We start from the raw sequence: 18,813 nt of genomic DNA, 5'->3' as shown, positions 1-18,813 counted from the left end.
GTGGTTGTCCTTTAGTTTGTGTTGTATATACATTCCACCTAATTAATGTTGGCTAGAGTGTGATAACTAACAAGACTACTGAGAAGGCTGTGCTGCAGAACCACTGCAATATTTGTATATAGTCCTGTGAGTGTTACAGTATGTCATGAACTTTTAGGTCTACTGTTATTTTTTGAAAAATTCATATAGATGTTCTTCAGTACATCTATGAAGAACGTATGATACATTGTTTTTGGGAAGTCAATCAGCTTGTAGTAATTCCACCCCACCCCAAGGTGCAACTCAGCAACACCCTCTTTACCTCACTATAGTGCAACTTTGGAAGAAGTTTATATTTGTTGAAAGATGTTTAGGGAATAGTGTACCCCCACAAAAAAAAGCATACTCCCTTGATTTAATTTGGTTAACATATATTTTGATGACCTGAATTGCATAGAACTGTCACAAACCATGTTTTGTATACTGAAGTTATGTACTGAATTCAGATAATTTGTTTTGTATTGTTAAATTAGGTTTAAATTCAGAGCAATCATTAGTGGAGAGGCATTTCCTGAAGGCAGAGGTAGCAGTAAGAAAGATGCGCAAGGCAATGCAGCCAGACTGGCACTTGATGAACGTGAACAGTTGATCAGAATATGTCTGGAAAAGCAGGCAAGCATTAAGGAAGCGGCCCCACCTGCTCCTCAGCAAAATGCACCTGATAAAAAAGTAAGTATTTTTGACAAGCAAAACTTCTAGTCAGCTAATATTTTTTAAATGCTTTTCATAGGTTCATAGGTGTCTACTAGCTTATGGCCCTGGGGCCTTTTCAAGCCTAGCCATAGGATTACCCTGGCATTGTGCCACCCGACCTTAGTTTCCAGTGCCACTGTTGAGTAGAGCCACTGGTGTTATCCCCGGGGTGAATTTTCTGTTTACCATCTACTCATCAAGATTTCTCTTGAAGAGAGTCAGCAAGGTGCTCTGCTTGACATGTATGGGAAGATGTTCTTCATTCCACATTGCTGCAGTCCTAACCATTGGGGTAGTCCGCTGTCCCAGTCGGCCCGAATACCAAAGTATATGGCTGACGTCGGTCAAGGCGCATTAGTCTGACGTCAGGGTACTAATGCGCATGACCGACGTCATATCCTTAGTCTTTTTTGCCGCATGGTCCGATGCAGAAGCAGTTTTGCGAGTGCAGGTTGGCGTTCTGAAATTTTCTGAAGTCGGAGTTTCAGACCGAATCAAAGTTGGCTAAGTACCCCGTTGGGGAATATTTTGGTTTTTTCTTGCCTCAGTATTTAACCGGATGTCAGAAAAAGTGAATAACTGTATTTCTTGTGGGAAACAGATACCTCATAGGGATTACCATACCTTGTGTATACCTTGTTTAGGGCCTGAGCACGACGTTGTTGGATGCCGCTCTTGTGCTAGATTTAACAAACGCACTATTAAGAGAAGGTTAGACTGTGCCAGGTTAGTTTTGGGAAGCGTTGTAATTATAAAATGCCGTCAGATGCTCCGGCGCCCGTCCAAAAGCGCAAGGACAAAGCAGCAAAGCCTAGAGTGGAAGAACCGACAGTCCCGGACGCCGGTTCTTTAGAAGGCTCAGTGGAGCCGGAGGTTCTGCCAGGAGTTTCTTTGGAGTCTCAGGGAGACTTTACTGTTACAGGATGTGTCCTCTCAGGAGGTAGGCCAGGCTGAAGGGGCTTCTCAGGTGGCTGTTCTTCCCTCTCTTCCTAAGGTGGTTAGAGCCTCCCTTCTGTTTCCAAGGCTTCTTTGAGAGGCAGGCCAGGTTTAACTTCAGTGGGGGTTTCTCCTAGCTCTTCAGGATCTTTGCCTGAGAAACATATGCTTAAAATGGCAGAGGATTTGATTACTATGATTAGAGGTTCTATGCCCCCTCCTGATAAGAGGCCTAGGGTGGAACCTGAGTTTGAGAGTTTTGAGCAGTGTTCGGAGGCTTCTGAGTCTTCGGCTGAAGACTTGCGGGAGTATCCTCCTTTTTCTGATTCTGATGTGGATGATTCTACTCCTTCGGCTTCTCCTCCTGAGGATTTTTCATTTTCAGAGACCCTGCATTCCATGAGGGAGCATTTTAAATGGGAAGGTCAAGATTTCTCTGATTCCAGGAAGAGGCTTAGGGAATTCTTGTTTTTACCCCAGCATAGGCCTTTAGCTATACCTCCTGTTCTGAATGTGGTGGAAGATGTTTTTGCAGAGGCTTCCCTGAACCCTGATTCTTTGCCTCCTGCCCCAGTTAAACCGGATAGGTACTATAGGGTGCCTGAAGCTCATAAGTATCTTTTTAAGAGTCCTAGGGCAGACCCGGAAACTGTCTCTCAGGGGCCTAAAGGTGTTAAGGCTTCTGTTGTTAAAAATCCTGTTCCTCCTGATAAAGAGGCAAGGGCTTTGGATAGATGGGGAAAGAAAGTGTATACTTCTTCCACTTTAGCCATGAGGGCGTTGAATTGCCAGTTTCACATGTTAAAATATCAAAATTATCTCCTTTCACAATTGAAGTCTAAGGTGGATGCTCTGGCAGAAGGTATTGAGTGTAAAGAGTTGCAGGATTTAGTTCATGTGTCTGAACAGGTGGGTAAGCATTCCTTGCAATGTGGTTTTGATGCTGTGCAGGCCTCCTCGAGGGTGGCTGCCACTGGTTCTGTTCTTCGTAGGCACGCCTGGTTGAGGGATCAGAATTTAGCTGAGCATGTTAAGACAAGGATTTTGGATGCTCCTTTACAGTCTGACGTGTTGTTTGGTTCGCCTGTGGAAGCAGTTTTAAAGAAAATGGAGGACAAGGCTAAGTCTATGCAAACTGTTAAAGTTTTTTGCAGGTGCAGCCTCCGAAGTTTAGTAGAAATTGGCCTACTAAGGGATGGACATATCCTGCTTATGATTCCCAGTCTAGGGGTAGGTCTAGGCGTGGTAGGGGCAGAGCTCAAGGTTCTTTTAGGCCTAGAACAGGGAGTTCACCTGCTCAGACTTCTAGTGAGGGCAGGGGTCAGTCCTTTCGTAAACAGACCCAATGACCTACCTTTTCAGCTGCCAGTACCTTCTTGTCTGGCAGCACCTTTGGGAGGAAGGCTGGCTCTTTTCAAAGAAAATTGGGATTTAATTACCCAAGACAGATGGGTTTTGGATATCATTCACCACGGTTACAGGTTTTATTTCCATACCTTACCTCCTTTCAAAGGCATGCCAGACATTCCTCCTCTACAAAGAAAAGAGGCTCACAAGCAAATTTCTCTGTTACTCCAAATAGGGGCCATTCAGACAGTTCCTGTGCCAGAAAGGGGCCTAGGATTTTATTCCCGCCTGTTCCTAGTACCAAAGAAGGGGAACACGTGGAGACCAATTTTGGATTTATCTATCCTCAACACTTATCTGGACATTCCCAAGTTCAAAATGTTGATGTTACAACAGCTTTTACCTCTGCTGGGCAAGGATCACTGGATGGTAACTTTAGATCTCAAGGAGGCTTACCTTCATGTGCCTATCAGACTAAGTTGCAGGAAGTATCTGCGTTTTTGAGCTGGAAATTCCCATTATCAGTTCTCTGCATTGCCCTTTGGCTTATCTACTGCGCCCAGAGTATTCACAAAGGTTCTGGCTCCAGTGATAGCTTACTTCAGGCTAAAAGGAATACAAATCTATCCTTACTTGGACGACTGCCTGATTCTGGCTCAAGAAAAGGAAGGCCTTTACAGCATTTGGAATATGTGATAGCAGTGCTAAGATGCCTAGGGTATTCTGTGAGCGAAATAAAGTCCAGTCTAGTACCCTCTCAAGACATGTGCTTTCTGGGTGTGAGACTGATTACAGCAGCCCAGATGGCCTTTTAACCCCGGACAAACAAAAGAATCTTTCCATTTACTTCCATCAACTATCTCTTCAGTCGGGCTGACTGCAAGGACAGTCCTTCAAGCCTTAGGGTTCATGGCATCTTGTATTCTGGTGCTTCCCAATGCCAAACTGCATATGAGGAAGCTGCAATGGTATCTCAAAAATGTATGGACACAGCACTGCCAGGATTTGGACACTGTCATTCAAATAATACCTTGCATTCAAAAGGAATTTTTGTGGTGGGCTCCCTAAACAAGGGACTCTCTGTGACCCGGCCAGAGGCGAGTCAGATTCTAACGACAGATGCCTCAGACATTGCTTGGGGAGCTCATCTAAATGGAAAGTGGATACAAGACAAGTGGCCTGCCAGACTACAGCATCTACATATCAACATGAAGGAGATGTTAGCAGTCCAGTTTGCATTAATGGCTTTCAAGGAGTTACTTCTTCCAGGGCAGGTGTTGATTCTAACAGACAACACAACTGTCATGTGGTACATCAACAAACAAGGGGGAACACATTCTTACCCGTTGTGCAGGCAAGCAATGATTTTATGGGAGACTGCGCTCAGCTTGCAACTAACTCTTCAGGCAAGGTTTCTGGCGGGAGCACAGAACTCCTTAGCAGATGTGTTAAGCAGACAAATCATGGATCCCCACGAGTGGAAACTGGATCATCATGTATTTCGAAAATTGACAGTGTCATGGGGAACTCCAGACATAGATCTGTTCGCTTCTCCACTAAACCACCAGTTGCCAAAGTTTTGCACAAAGAGGTTTCATCACACAGCTTGGAAAGTGGATGCTCTGTCTTTCAGTTGGAAAAATCTTCATGTGTATGCCTTTCCACCTCTGCCTCTTCTCCCAAAGGTGCTCCTAAAGGTCAGACAAGACAAGCCAAGGATGATTTTAATAGCTCCAGATTGGCCTCGGCAACACTGGTACCCATTACTGAGGAGTCTGGTAAGGAAGCCTCCATGGCCTTTACCTTTGATTCCACACATGTTGTCTCAGAGGGACGGTCACCTGCTCAATGTCAAGCTTCACTCTCTTCATCTAACAGCCTGGCATATTCTGTTTTGAAACACAGCAGGTCTCAGCTTCCTCAACAAGTTTTAAATGTGATTATGGAAGCCAGAAGACCTAGTACAAGGAAAGTGTACGCAGAAAAATGGAAGAGATTTTTATTTTGGAGTGCAGCAAAGAATTTGGAGATTTCTGAGCCTAATTTGAGTGTGGCTCTTCAATATCTTACTGAGTTATTGGACAAAGGTTTGTCTTTCTCTTCCATTAAAATTCATGCTGCAGCAATTTCAGCTCACTATGATTGTGACCCACCATTGTTTTCGCATCCTTTGTTCAAGCAATTTCTTAGAGGGGCAAAGAATATAAGACCCCCGTAGAGCTCCTACTCCTGCTTGGGATCTCAATTTTGTGTTGGAGAAACTTACTCTACAACCTTTTGAGCCTGCGGCTACTGCTGAATTGAAATACTTGTCATGGAAGACTGCTTTTTTGCTGGCCATTACTTCTGCAAGAAGGGTTTCTGAATTGCAGGCCCTTATGGCGGTAGAGCCTTTTTTGATTTTCCATAAGGATAGGGTATCATTACGTACTAATCCTTCTTTTATGCCTAAGGTGGTTTCTAGTGTGGCTTTAAACCAAACTATTCATTTGCCTACTTTCTATGCAGATCCCCAAAATAAGGGGGAAAAGATTTTGCGCACTTTAGATGTACACAGGCAGTTGCGTTATTATTTAAGCAGGACTAAAGATTTTAGGCAGTCTCAGCAGTTGTTTGTTTCTTTTGCTTTGAGTTCTCAGGGCAAGCCTGTGTCAAAACAAACTATTTCTAAGTGGATTGGGTTTTGCATTGCTTTTTGTTATTCCCATCATGGCAAGGAGATTCCAGCTGGGATTAGGCCTCATTCCACTAGGGCTACTGCCACTTCAACAGCATTTCTAAGGGGTGGCAACTAAGGATATTTTGGAGGCAGCTACTTGGAGTTCAGTACATACTTTCTCTAAGCATTACCACCTTCCTCTCTACTCTAAATCTAGGGCTGGTTTTGCCACAGCTATTTTGCAAGGCATGTTGACAGCTCCTGCTTCCTTATGATTTGCCAGCCTCCCTTACCTCTGCTTTGGGATTCTACCCAATGGTTAGGACTGCAGCAATGTGGAATGAAGAACATAGTACAGTTTTGTACCTACCATAAATGTAGATGTTCGAGGATCCACATTGCTGCAGTCCAATTACTCCCTCCTTCCCTCTGTGTTTAGGGGTGGTTGTGTGGGTGAGGTTATACTCTTGTAATTTTGTATATAGTGTACATATTTTTGGTGCAGGAGTGTTTGGTGTTTTTGGTTTTGGCCTTGTCTTTTTAGGGTCTTCTGACATCTGGGGCAAGAAAAGACTGAGGATATGACGTCGGTCATGCGCATTAGTACCCTGACGTCCTGACGTCAGACTAATGCGCCTTGACCGACGTCAGCCATATACTTTGGTATTCGGGCCGACTGGGACAGCGGACTACCCCAATGGTTAGGACTGCAGCAATGTGGATCCTCGAACATCTACATTTATGGTAGGTACAAAACTGTACTTCTGTTCCATAGCTTGTGGAGTGTCTGGGTTATGAACCTGTCCCTCCAGCATGTTCTGTTAATTGTGGTAATGAGTTTGAGGTCTCTGGAGTGTGTGGTGCGGAGGGATTGGGATTTATTTAGATATAGCATTTCTAATAGAGCTGGGTCAGACATGGCTTTGTAAGTCAAGCAGAGATCACCTCTAAGTAGGCAATATGAGACTGAGAATAGTTGGAGTTTTTTTAGTCTGTCCATATAGGGCAAGTGTTTAAGGCCTAGGATCCTCTTTGTGAGGTACTTTTGATGCCTCTCCAGTTGTTGAAGGTGTCTAGTCAGATACATGCCAAATGGGGCATTGTACTCTATGATTGACCTAATGAGGGAAGAGTGGAGGGAGATCCTGGATGCAAAACCCTTAGTAATGAGATGTGCCACATAGGAGGACTTTCTGATCACAGTGGCGATGTGGTGATCAAAAGAGAGGCTGCTGTCAACCCTTGTTGTCCTTCAAGGATGCATCTGCAGTCCTAACAAATGGGTTGTCCTGCCTCAGGCAGCCCTTCGGTCGGCCGGATTCCAAAGTCTGGGTCTGGCCTCGGCTGATGTCGCACTTCACCCGACGTCATAGCTGCAGTTCAGCGGGTATAAAGGCATCAGCCGACGCCATTTTCCTCAGTCTTTCTTGCCGCGTGGCGCCCGAAGCAGAAGCTGTTCGCAAGTGCCTGTCGGTCAGAACCAGAGATTGCTACTACCGAAGACTTCTAAAAAGCTAAGTACTCCGTTGGGGACTCTTTCTTGCCTCAGCCGATGTCAGAAAAAGTGAATAACTGTTTAACTTGTGGGAAACAAATACCTCATAAAGATTTCCACTCTTACTGCCTACCTTGTTTAGGCCCAGACCACGACGTAGCAGCTTGTCTAGCCTGTGCCTCTTTCAACCGACGGACACTTAGACGTCGGTCGGAATTTGCTGAGGAGTTTTTCGGCTCCGCTTTTGCTTACAACATGCCGTCGGAAACTCCGACTTCGCAATTAGCTAAAAAGCGCAAGGAAAAGGACCGACACTCGCGGTCCGCGGTTTCGGCCGAAACCCCGGTTAAGTCAACCGCGAGTGTCTCGGTTTTGGCTGAAACAGAGTCCTCGGTTCTTCCTTCGGCTGAAAGCTTGCCTCCTACCGAGGCCTCATCCAGCATGGCTGAATCTGCTACTGAAATTCCAACTGCTCTTACAGGTTCACAGGATTTATCTGATACTATCCCTTTAGATATATCTACTCCTGCACGTGGAGCTGCTAGGCCCCCTGCATCAATGTCAATTAAGGCTTTTGCCAGGGCTAAAGCAGCAAAATCAACCAAGACTGTGCCTGCTAAGACCCCCTCTCACAGGCCTAGCTCTAGTACTCAAATGCTTAGTCTAGCAGAGGATCTCATTTCTTTGATCAGGGGATCCCAGCCTCACCCTGACAGGGCCTCTCACCCACCTCCAGAGAAGAGGCCTAGAGCAGAGCCCCCTGAGCCAGTTTCTACAGATTACTCCTCTGATGATTCAGAAAATACAAATCCTCCAGAAGGCCCTTATTCTCCTTATGAGGACTCTGATGCAGAAGACTCCATTCCTTCTGCCTCTCCGCCTGAGGAATTTTCTTTTGGGGAAACCTTGCATGCTATGAGGGAACAATTTCAATGGCAGGGCCAGGATTTTTCAGACTCTAGGAAAAGGCTTAGGACCTTTTGCATTTGCCACAGCATAGGCCTTTAGCCATTCCTCCAGTACTTACTGTTGTGGATGATGCATTTAATGATGCTTGTACTGCTCCTGATTCACTTCCTCCGGCCCTGCTAAGCCCGACAGGTACTACAGGGTTCCGGACACACATTATCATTTGTATAAGGCTCCTTTGCAGATCCTGAAACTATTTCACAGGGACCCAAGGCTGTAGCAGCTACCTCTGCCAAAACCCTCCCTCTGAAAGGGAATCTAGGGCCTTAGAGATGGGGTAAAAAAGTTTATACTTCTGCTACTCTTTCGGCTAGGGCCTTAAACTGTCAATTCCACATGATTCAGTATCAGGAATTTATGTTAGATCAGTTAACTAAAAAACTGTCCTCGCCTGAACCATTAGACAAAAAGTCTCTTCAGGAAATGGTACATAACATTCAGCAGGTCAGTAATCATTCCTTAAAATGCGGCTATGATGCACTGGAGGCTTCCTTTAGATCAGCTATGACTGGTACAGTGATCAGAAGGCATGCATGGTTAAAAGAGCAGTCCTTACCAGACCATGTAAAATCATAGCTCCTAGATGCTCCCATGGATAAACTCAATTTGTTTGGCTCCCCTGCACAGCAGGTGCTGAAGAAGGTGGAAGAGAAAGCAAAATCTGTCCAGACAGTCAAGGATTTCTTACAGGTCCAGCCTCCAAGGTTTAGTAGGAACTGGCCTTCCAAGAATTGGTCCTTTCCAGACACCACCAGAGCACAGAGAGGCAGGAATAGGCGCCCAAGAGGCAGAGGTCAATCCAGAGGTGCCTACAGTGGACGTCAGTGGCAGCCTAACAACCAGCGAAGTACTGCCACAGATCCAGCCACTACCACTTCCACAGGACAATCACAGTGACTTGGCTCTGAGACCACCTACCAGGGAACAACTAGAAGCACCCTTAGGCGGAAAGCTAGCCTTATTTTCAGTAAACTGGCATTACATTACAGGAGACAAATGGATTTTACAGACAATAGACAAAGGTTACAGGTTTCACTTCCATACTCTACCAAGGAAGACAAAGGTTACAGGTTTCACTTCCATACTCTACCAAGGAAGAGAGGAATGCCAAGCCTACCTCCAAATCAAAAGACAAAAGCTCTAGAACAAATAGACCACTTAATAAGGATGAGAGCTATAGAAAAGGTACCGTCTATGGAACAAGGGCAAGGATTTTACTCCAGACTTTTCCTGGTGCCAAGAAAAGAAAACCAATGGAGACCTATTCTCGACCTGTCCGCTCTGAACACATATCTAATTGTTCCAAAATTCAAGATGCTGACCCTACAGCAGCTTCTTCCCATGCTGGGCAAGGAGTCTTGGCTGGTAACTCTAGATCTCAAGGAGGCATACCTGCACGTCCCCATACGACCAAATTGCAGAAGATACCTCAGATTTCTTGCAGGATCAGAGCATTATCAATTCTCAGCATTGCCTTTTGGCTTATCTACTGCGCCCAGAGTATTCACGAAATGCCTGGCATCAGTAATTGCTCATTGCAGGCTTCAGGGAATTCAAATTTATCCTTACCTGGACGACTGCCTGTTACAAGCGGACAACAAAAACAAATTAGCAAAAGATTTGAAAAAGGTCATTCATCTACTGCAAGCCCTCGGATACACAGTCAATATAAAAAATTCAAGGCTGATACCATCCCAAAGGATAACTTTCTTGGGTGCAGAACTGGACACATCAAATCAAATGGCATCCCTCACAGCAGAAAAGCAGAAGCACCTTCCTCTCTATTTCATGGCATTAACAACGCAGAACCAGCTAACAGCAAGGAAAGTCCTGCAAGCCCTGGGTTACACCGCATCCTGCATAATATTGATTACACATGCCAGACTGCATATGAGGAAGTTGCAGTGGTACCTAAGGAATTTATGGTCTCAGCACAAGCACAGCCTAGAAACCCAAATTCCAATAATTCCATGCCTGAAGCAAGAATTCCAATGGTGGGCTCAGGCCTGTCAATTGAACAAAGGACTGCCCTTCCACAGCCCTCAACCAAGCCAGACTATCACCACGGACGCCTCAGACCTCGGTTGGGGGGCACACATGCTGGACAAGTGCATACAAGGCTTATGGACTCAAGACCAGCTGAACCTACACATAAATCAAAAGGAGATGCTGGCAGTAAAACTGGCAATTCAGACATTCAGACAGTTTCTTCAACAGGGTCAATTGCTGATAAGGACGGACAACACCACAGTTATGTGGTATATCAACAAACAGGGAGGCACGCATTCATATCCTCTATGCCGGATGGCAATGGACCTCTGGAATGTGGCCCTGAGCCTCAACATTCAGCTCCAGGCAATATTTGTACCAGGAAAAGAAAATATACTGGCAGACATCCTAAGCAGAACTACCACGGATGCCCACGAATGGATGCTGCATCCAGACATCTTCAAATCAATTACAAGGAAATGGGGACTACCAGAAATAGACTTATTCGCATCCCCACACAACCACCAATTGAAAAAATTCTGCACAAGGACATACCACCCACTTGCTTGGAAGGTGGACTCCCTATCTTTCAGTTGGGAAAACCTGACAGCATATGCATTCCCACCTCTTCCTTTGATGCACAAGGTGCTATTGAAGATCAAAGAAGACCGCCCAAGGATCATCCTGATAGCTACAGACTGGCCGAGGCAGCATTGGTACCCATTACTGAGGAGTATGTCTCGGGAACAAGCATGGCCTCTGCCCCTAGTTCCCTTACTGCTAACACAGAACAACTTCAAAACCCTGCATCCAAACTTGAAAACGCTGCAGCTAGCTGCTTGGAACATTGTAGAAGACAAAATAACCCAGATTTATCTCAAAGAGTTAAAGACATTATCTTGGAGGCTCGCAGACCCTCAACAAGGAAAACTTATTCAGCAAAATGGAAAAGATATCTCATTTGGAGTGCAGCAAAAGGAGAAAATGTGTCACTGGTAAACATAGCTAACATCCTGGAATATTTAGCAGAACTTTTCCACAATGGCCTGTCCTATTCTTCCATTAAGATTCATGCGTCAGCTATTTCAGCAGAATACAACATGGACCCTCCAGTCTTCTCTCATCCTCTACTCAGGCAGTTTCTGAGAGGAATTAAAAATGTAAAGCCACCAAGGAAGCCACCATTGCCCGCATGGGACTTGAACTTTGTGCTAGAAAAGTTGACACTCCCTCCTTTTGAACCAGCAGCAACAGCAGACTTACAGTACTTAACATGGAAAACTGCTTTCCTGCTTGCAATCACTTCAGCAAGAAGGGTTTCTGAATTACAGGCATTAATGGCAGTACAGCCCTTCCTTATCTTCCATCAAGATAGAGTGTCCATGAGAACTAATCCTACTTTTATGCCAAAGGTGGTCTCCAGGGTATCTTTAAACCAAGCTATCCACCTACCTACATTCTTCCCCAACCCACAGAACAGGGGAGAAAGATTACTACATACCTTGGATGTGCATAGGCAATTGCGCTACTACCTGGACAGAACCAAGAACAATAGAAAAACTGACCAGCTACTGGTAGCATATGCAACAGGAATGGAAGGAAAAGCAATTTCAAAACAGACAATCTCAAAATGGATAGGAAATTGCATTAGATTTTGTTACTCTTACCATGGAAAGACAACTCCAGAAAACATCAGACCTCACTCCACAAGGGCTACAGCCACTACTACAGCTTTTTACGGTGGCTACCAAAGACATTTTAGAGGCTGCTACTTGGAGCTCCGTGCATACATTTGCCAAGCATTATAATCTACCCTTATACTCCAGATCCCGAGCAGGTTTTGCCACTGCTGTTTTGCAAGGGATCTTAACTACACCATAATCTTCTTAGTACCTCCTCCCCCAGTTTGGCTATGGTATTCTACCCATTTGTTAGGACTGCAGATGCATCCTTGAAGGACATAGTACAGTTTTGTACCTACCATAAATGTAGATGTCCGAGAGGTATGCATCTGCAGTCAGGATTACCCTCCCTCCTTCCCCTCTGTGGTACTCCTAGGGTATTTGCCCATCTTGTAGCTAGCTGGGGGAATCTATTATGGTGTATTTGTTTGTATATATGTATATACATGTTTATTTTTATTTGCTCTCTGTTATTTGGAAACATTTGCATTTATCCAAATTTAGCCTTCCTAGAGGGCACCTGGCATCTGGGGCAAGAAACACTGAGGAAAATGGCGTCGGCTGATGCCTTTATACCCACTGAACTGCAGCTATGACGTCGGGTGAAGTGCGACATCAGCCGAGGCCAGACCCAGACTTTGGAATCTGGCCGACCGAAGGGCTGCCTGAGGCAGGACAACCCATTTGTTAGGACTGCAGATGCATACCTCTCGGACATCTACATTTATGGTAGGTACAAAACTGTACTTTCCCAGATCTCTTATAACGTCTTCAGTGTTCAGTGGACTACCATCAATGTCTTAATTGGGAACTGGGTTTTTCCCAAAGGGGATAACTACACATTTTTTGGCATTGAGTTTAAGGCATGGTTCTGACACCAGTCGTTGGCACAGTGAGGCCCTTCTGTAGGTTGTCAGCATCACCTGGGGAGTTAATAATAGCTGCCAACTTGCAATCATCTGCGAACTTTGTCAGCCAGAGTTCCTTCATGTTGGCCTGGACTTCAGAGAAGTAGATACCAAACAGGAGAGGACCCAGGACTGAATCCTGTGGGACTCCACTCGTGACTAATCTGCAGTCTTGACTTGGAGTCAGCTACTTTCACACTGTGGGTTCTATCCGTGAGCCGGTTTGCAACCCACCTAGTGATATATAGGGGTTGATGCCAAGCTTAGTGAGTTTTTCTATGATTCCTGAGTGAGGAATGGTATCAAAAGCCTTGGCCAAATCAAGGTAGGCTGTATGAACCACCTTGCCTTTATCCACACCTCTGGTGACTGACTCAAAGAAGTTGACCAAGTTGAGCAGGCATGATCTACCCTTCACAAAACGAAACTGTGTGGGATCCAGAGTTTAGAGATTCCCTATATCTTTGTTTATTTGGTCCATGATGATGCATTCCATAGCTTTGCATATCAGACTTTCCACTTCTTAAAGCTGGTATGCATAGGGCTTTTGGTGACTTTGTTTAATTTGTAAACCGTGAGAAAGAGTGCATGTCGCATTGACTTTACTCATTGCTTAGCCATGTTACTGAACATAGAATGACTTGAGTGACCCTACCCTTATGATTTGGATACTTTGAGGTTGTTTGTGGATGCTGTGCTGCTTAGCACCTTTTTGTGGGAAGGGCAGGTTATTCCTCCACTTAGTCATATTTATCTGCATCTTTCATAAAATGTGTATATATAAGATGTGTACATGTGTATACATGCATCTGACTACCGCAATTCACAAGAAATGCAAAGAAAAGGACAGGCATCTGAGGTCCAAAACTGACAAGGCTTCTTCTTAGCCAGTCGACGGTTTGCCGTGAGGTGCTTTTGCAGCCCCTGGTGCCCGCTACTTTAGAACCACAGGCCATTACCGATTCCCACGTGGAGCCGACTAGGCCGCTGGAAACTCAAGGTACTGGAACCTCGGAAACTATTCCCTCAGATGGGTCCGGAGCCGCTGAGCAGGCATCGGCTTCTGAGGGTGTTTTCAGGCCTACACAGTTGCATGTTAAAACAACTTCAACTTCAACTTCAAAGGCAAAGACTAAAGCTCCTCTAAAGACAAAGAAACAAGTACAACAGTCTCATGGACAGGCCTCCATGCCGAAAAAAACAGATGCTCAAGATGGCCGAAGACCTAATTACTCTTATCAGGGGTTCCCATCCCCCTCCTGATAAAAGGCCTAGGCAAGAGACAGAATATGAATCTTCAGATCAGGTTTCCTTTTTTTCTGATTCCTCTTCTGAACAGGAATACTCTCTCCCTCCCTATGAGGATTCTGATGCTGAATAATCTATCCCTTCAGCCTCTCCTCCTGAGGATTTCTCTTTTGGGGAAACCCTGCATACCATGAGGGAGCATTTCCACTGGGAGAGCCAAGATTATTCAGAATCTAAGAAAAGGCTCAGAGATTTCTTTTACTACCTCAGCACAGGCCCCTTGCCATTCCACCTGTGTTAGACATTGTAGATGATGTATTCTCATAGTCCAGTCTGACTCCTGATTCTTTATCTCCAGCTCCTGTTAAGCCAGACAGATACTACAGGGTTCCTGAGTCACATAAATTTATTTTTTAAAAACCCTGCTGCTGACCCAGAAACTATATCTCAGGGTCCCAAAGGAGTCAAGGCTTCTGCAAAAAACCCTACCCCCTCTGACAGGGATTCTAGGGCATTGGACAGATGGGGGAAAAAGATTTACTCTTCTGCTCCCTTGGCTATAAGAGCCTTAAATTGTCAGTTTCATATGCTTAAATATCAGCAATATATTTATGTCACTGCTTAAAAAGAAAATGTTGACAATTTCAGAATGTGCAGAAAACAAAGAAATGCAGGATTTATTGCATGCGGCTGAACAAGTGGGAAAACATACTTTGCAGTGTGGTTTTGATTCTCTGGAGGCCTCATGCAAGGGCCACTGTTATGGGTCCTGTCATTAGGAGGCATGCTTGGTTAAAGGAACAGAATCTGCCTGATCATGTTAAAGTAAAATTATTAGATGCTCCATTAAAGCATGATACATTGTTTGGTGTTAAAGCAGAAGAGGTTTTGAAGAAAATGGAGGACAAAGCTAAATCTATGCAAACAGTCAAGGATTTCTTACAGGTTCAGCCTCCGAGATTTAGCAGGCACTGGCCTAGAAAGAATTGGTCCTTTCCAGTGTCAGACAGGCCACAAAGAGGCAGATACAGATGCCCTAGAGGCAGATCCCAGCCCCAAGGCTCATACAGGTCTAAACAATGGGGTGCTTCTACCTCCAAAAGTGGAGAAGACAAGTCACAGCCATACAGGAAGCAGTCCCAGTGACTTCTCCCTGCCAGCACCAAGCACGTATCTTCTGGCAGCTCCTTTAGGGGGAAAACTAGCACTTTTTTCTCAAAACTGGCACCTAATCACTCAGGACAAATGGGTCTTGAATATAGTGTCACAAGGTTACAGGTTCCACTTTCACACCCTGCCAAGGGCAAATGGTATGCCAGATCTGCCAAAAAATCAATGGGTAGATGCACAAAAGCAAGTTTCATCCCTCATGGTCATGCGGGCCATTCAGCAAGTACCACAGCAAGAGCAGGGAGAAGGATTTTACTCGAGACTTTTCTTGGTGCCCTGAAAGGACAAAGCCTGGAGGCCAATACTGGACCTACCTACTCTAAACACATACCTGGATATTCCAAAATTCAAAATGTTGACTCTGCAGCAGCTTCTGCCCATGCTGGACAAGAAGTCTTGGCTTGTAACTTTAGACCTAAAAGAGGCATACTTGCATGTCCCAGTCAGACTATCATGCAGAAGATGCCTCAGATTCAAGGCTGGCTTAATGCATTACCAATTCTCTGCACTGCCCTTTAGCTTATCTACTGCTCCTAGGGTCTTCACAAAATGCCTGGCACCAGTAATTGCATTTTGCAGACAGAGGGAATACAAATATATCCTTATTTAGACAACTGCCTTATTCAAGCAGAGAACAAGGATATTCTACAACAGCATCTGGCGTTTGTAAAAAGATTACTCACATGCCTAGGCTACGCAGTAAATGAAAAGAAATCTAAACTAGTAACCTCTCAAGAGATAATATTCCTGGGTGCAAGCTTAAATACAACTGCCCAGATGGCTTATCTCACGCCAGACAAACAAAGGCAACTGACTTCTTATTTCAAAATATTGGCAACAAAGACCCAGTTATCTGCAAGAAAAATTCTGCAAGCTTTGGGCTTCATGGCATCCTGCATTCTGCTAATTCCATATGCAAGACTGCATATGAGGAAACTACAATGGTATCTAAAAAGTGTTTGGACTCAACATTGCCACAGCCTGGAAACAATAATTACTCTCATTCCCTGCCTGCAACAGGAGTTTCGATGGTGGGCAAAGGCCTGTCTCCACAACAAGAGACAGCCATTCACTATACCCCCGGCCAGGCAAACATTGACAACAGATGCATCAGATTAAGCCTGGGGGGCCCACATGGCAGGAAGATGTTTTCAGGGCACGTGGTCCGCAAGCCAAATGCATCTACATATCAATCAAAAAGAGATGCTAGCTGTTCAGAATGCCCTGACAGCCTTCAAGGATCTACTTCATCCAGGGCAACTACTGATAAGGACGGAAAATACTACAGTCATGTGGTACATAAACAAGCAGGGAGGCACACATTCCTACCCCCTTTGCAGACTAGCCATGACTTTGTGGGACACAGCATTGAACTACCAAGTACATCTGCAAGCACAATTCCTGCCAGAAAAGATAAATACTCTGGCAGACGAACTAAGCAGAAACCACATGGATCCCCACGAGTGGAAATTGGATCCACAAGTCTTCACCATGATAACAAGGAAATGGGGATGCCCGGACATAGATCTATTTGCCTCCCCTCACAACTGCCAACTACAGAGATTCTGCACAAGGACATCACAAGCAAGCATGGAAAGTGGATGCTCTATGTTTCAGCTGGAAAAACTTAACAGTACATGCCTTTTCTCCACTGCCTCTCCTCACCAACGTACTCCTAAAGGTCAGACAAAAGAAGCCAAAAATGATACTGATTGCCTCAGACTGGCCCCGCCAGTACTGGTACCCAATCCTAAGGAACTTGACTTAATGCTCAGCATGGACATTACCTCAAATTCCTCACTTACTGACCCAACAAAACAATCGGATCCTGCACAGCTCTCAGGACCTTAAATCTGGCAGCATGGCGGATAATGTAGCTTTTGAAAACACACCTTTTCCCCAAAGCGGTAATGGATGTTATTTTGGAGGCCAGGAGGCCCAGTACCAGAAAATCTTAAGAAAATTAGAAGAGATTCTGTGCTTGGAACCAGGCACAAGGAATTGACGATTGTACCAAATATCCCTCAGATTTTGCAATAGTTATCTGAGATGTTGGGCAAAGGCCTATCCTTCTCATCAATTAAGATTCATGCCTCTACCATTTCAGCTCATTACAATACAGAGCCACCTATTTTTTCTCATCCTTTATTAAGGCAGTACCTCAGAGGAGCCAAAAACTTGCGGCCTCCAAGGAGATCACCAATGCCTGCATGGGACCTCATTTATGTCTTGGAAAAACTCACCCTGCCTCCTTTTGAGCCAGCCGCTACAGCTGATATACAGTTTTTATCATGGAAAACAGCTCTGCTCCTAGCAATAACCTCTGCAAGACGAGTCTCAGAGCTTCAGGCACTCATGGCTGTGGAATCTTTTATTTTCCATCCAGACAGGGTTTCTCTAAGGACAAACCCAACATTTATGCCTAAGGTAGTGTCCAGTGTGGCCCTCAACCAAATTATTCATTTACCTACCTTTTATCCAAACCCACAGAATAAGGGTGAGAGACTTATGCATTCTTTGGACATACACAGGCAGCTGCACTTCTACTTGGGCAAAACCAAAGCTTTCAGAAAAACTGAGCAATTACTGGGCGCATATGCTGCAGGATCACAAGGAAAGGCCATCTCAAAGCAGACTATTTCAAAGTGGACAGGCCACTGCATTCGTTTCTGCTCTTCACAACATGGCAAATCAGTGCCTAAGGACATTAGGCCACATTCAACCAGAGCAGCAGCCACTTCAGCAGCCTTCCTTAGAGGAGTACCAACCAAAGACATTTTAGAGGCTGCAACCTGGAGTTCAGTGCACACTTTTACAAATCACTATCACTTACCACTCTACTCTAAATCCTGGGCAGGCTTTGCCACTGCAGTTCTGCAGGGCCTCATAGCCGCTCCTAATTCTGTTTAGTTCCAGCTTCCCAACCTTAACTTTGGGATTCAACCCAATTGTAATGACTGCAACAGTGAAACACGATGATCATAGTACAGTTGTGTACCTACCATAAATGTAGATGTTCGAGTGTATTTGCTGTTGCAGTTCAGGTTACCCACCCACCATCCCCCTCATCTTCGCTGGACCCTTATCTGTACTTCTCTATTATATACAACCTATGTGGTGTATTTGCTTGTAGATGAAGGAAACATTTACCTTGGTACATGCATGCTTTATTGACATATTTTTAGCCTACCCTTTTGGGAGCACCTGACGACATCTGGGGCAAGAAAAACTGAAGAAAATGGCGTCTGCTGCTTCTTTTATACCCCTGGCGTGTTGACGTCAGGGAGGAGGAGACAGCAACGTATGCCGGACCTAGACTTTGGAATTCAGGCCGACTGCGGGTAGCCTGCCTGCAGGATAACCCAATTGTAATGACTGCAACAGTGAATACACTCTAACATCTACATTTATGATAGGTACACAAATGTACTTTGGTTACTACAGACAGGTATATAATGAACCTTGGTTACTGAAGGTAAAACTTTCCATTTTGACTTGCCCAGTCCCCCTATTTTTTCACATAGGTGACTGATTAAAATACCAGGACTCTTAATTGCAAGAGTCTTGAAATGTGGAGACTGAATGACTGAGAATTCATACTTAGAATATGCCTATTCTGAGACTGCCAGTTCTCCGAGTACTCCCTTTTCTCTGAGGTATGGGAATTTCAGAGTTTTT

The 18,813-nt window shown here is 44.9% G+C and overlaps 1 protein-coding gene across 1 annotated transcript in view; it reads left to right on the top strand.

Moving 5' to 3' along the window:
* The window catches only part of LOC122792405, a 2,471,936-nt gene that overhangs the window by 300,667 nt on the left and 2,152,456 nt on the right, over positions 1-18,813 (top strand). The window contains exon 4 of the mRNA XM_044060193.1: positions 513-708. Coding sequence (XP_043916128.1) covers positions 513-708 — 196 coding nt within the window. The remainder of the gene's footprint in view (positions 1-512; positions 709-18,813) is intronic.

Source organism: Protopterus annectens, chromosome 1.part2 (assembly GCF_019279795.1).
Source record: "Protopterus annectens isolate FY-2018-M chromosome 1.part2, PAN1.0, whole genome shotgun sequence".
Classification (NCBI taxonomy): Eukaryota; Metazoa; Chordata; order Ceratodontiformes; family Protopteridae; genus Protopterus; species Protopterus annectens.
This window is presented reverse-complemented; position numbering and strand designations above follow the sequence as displayed.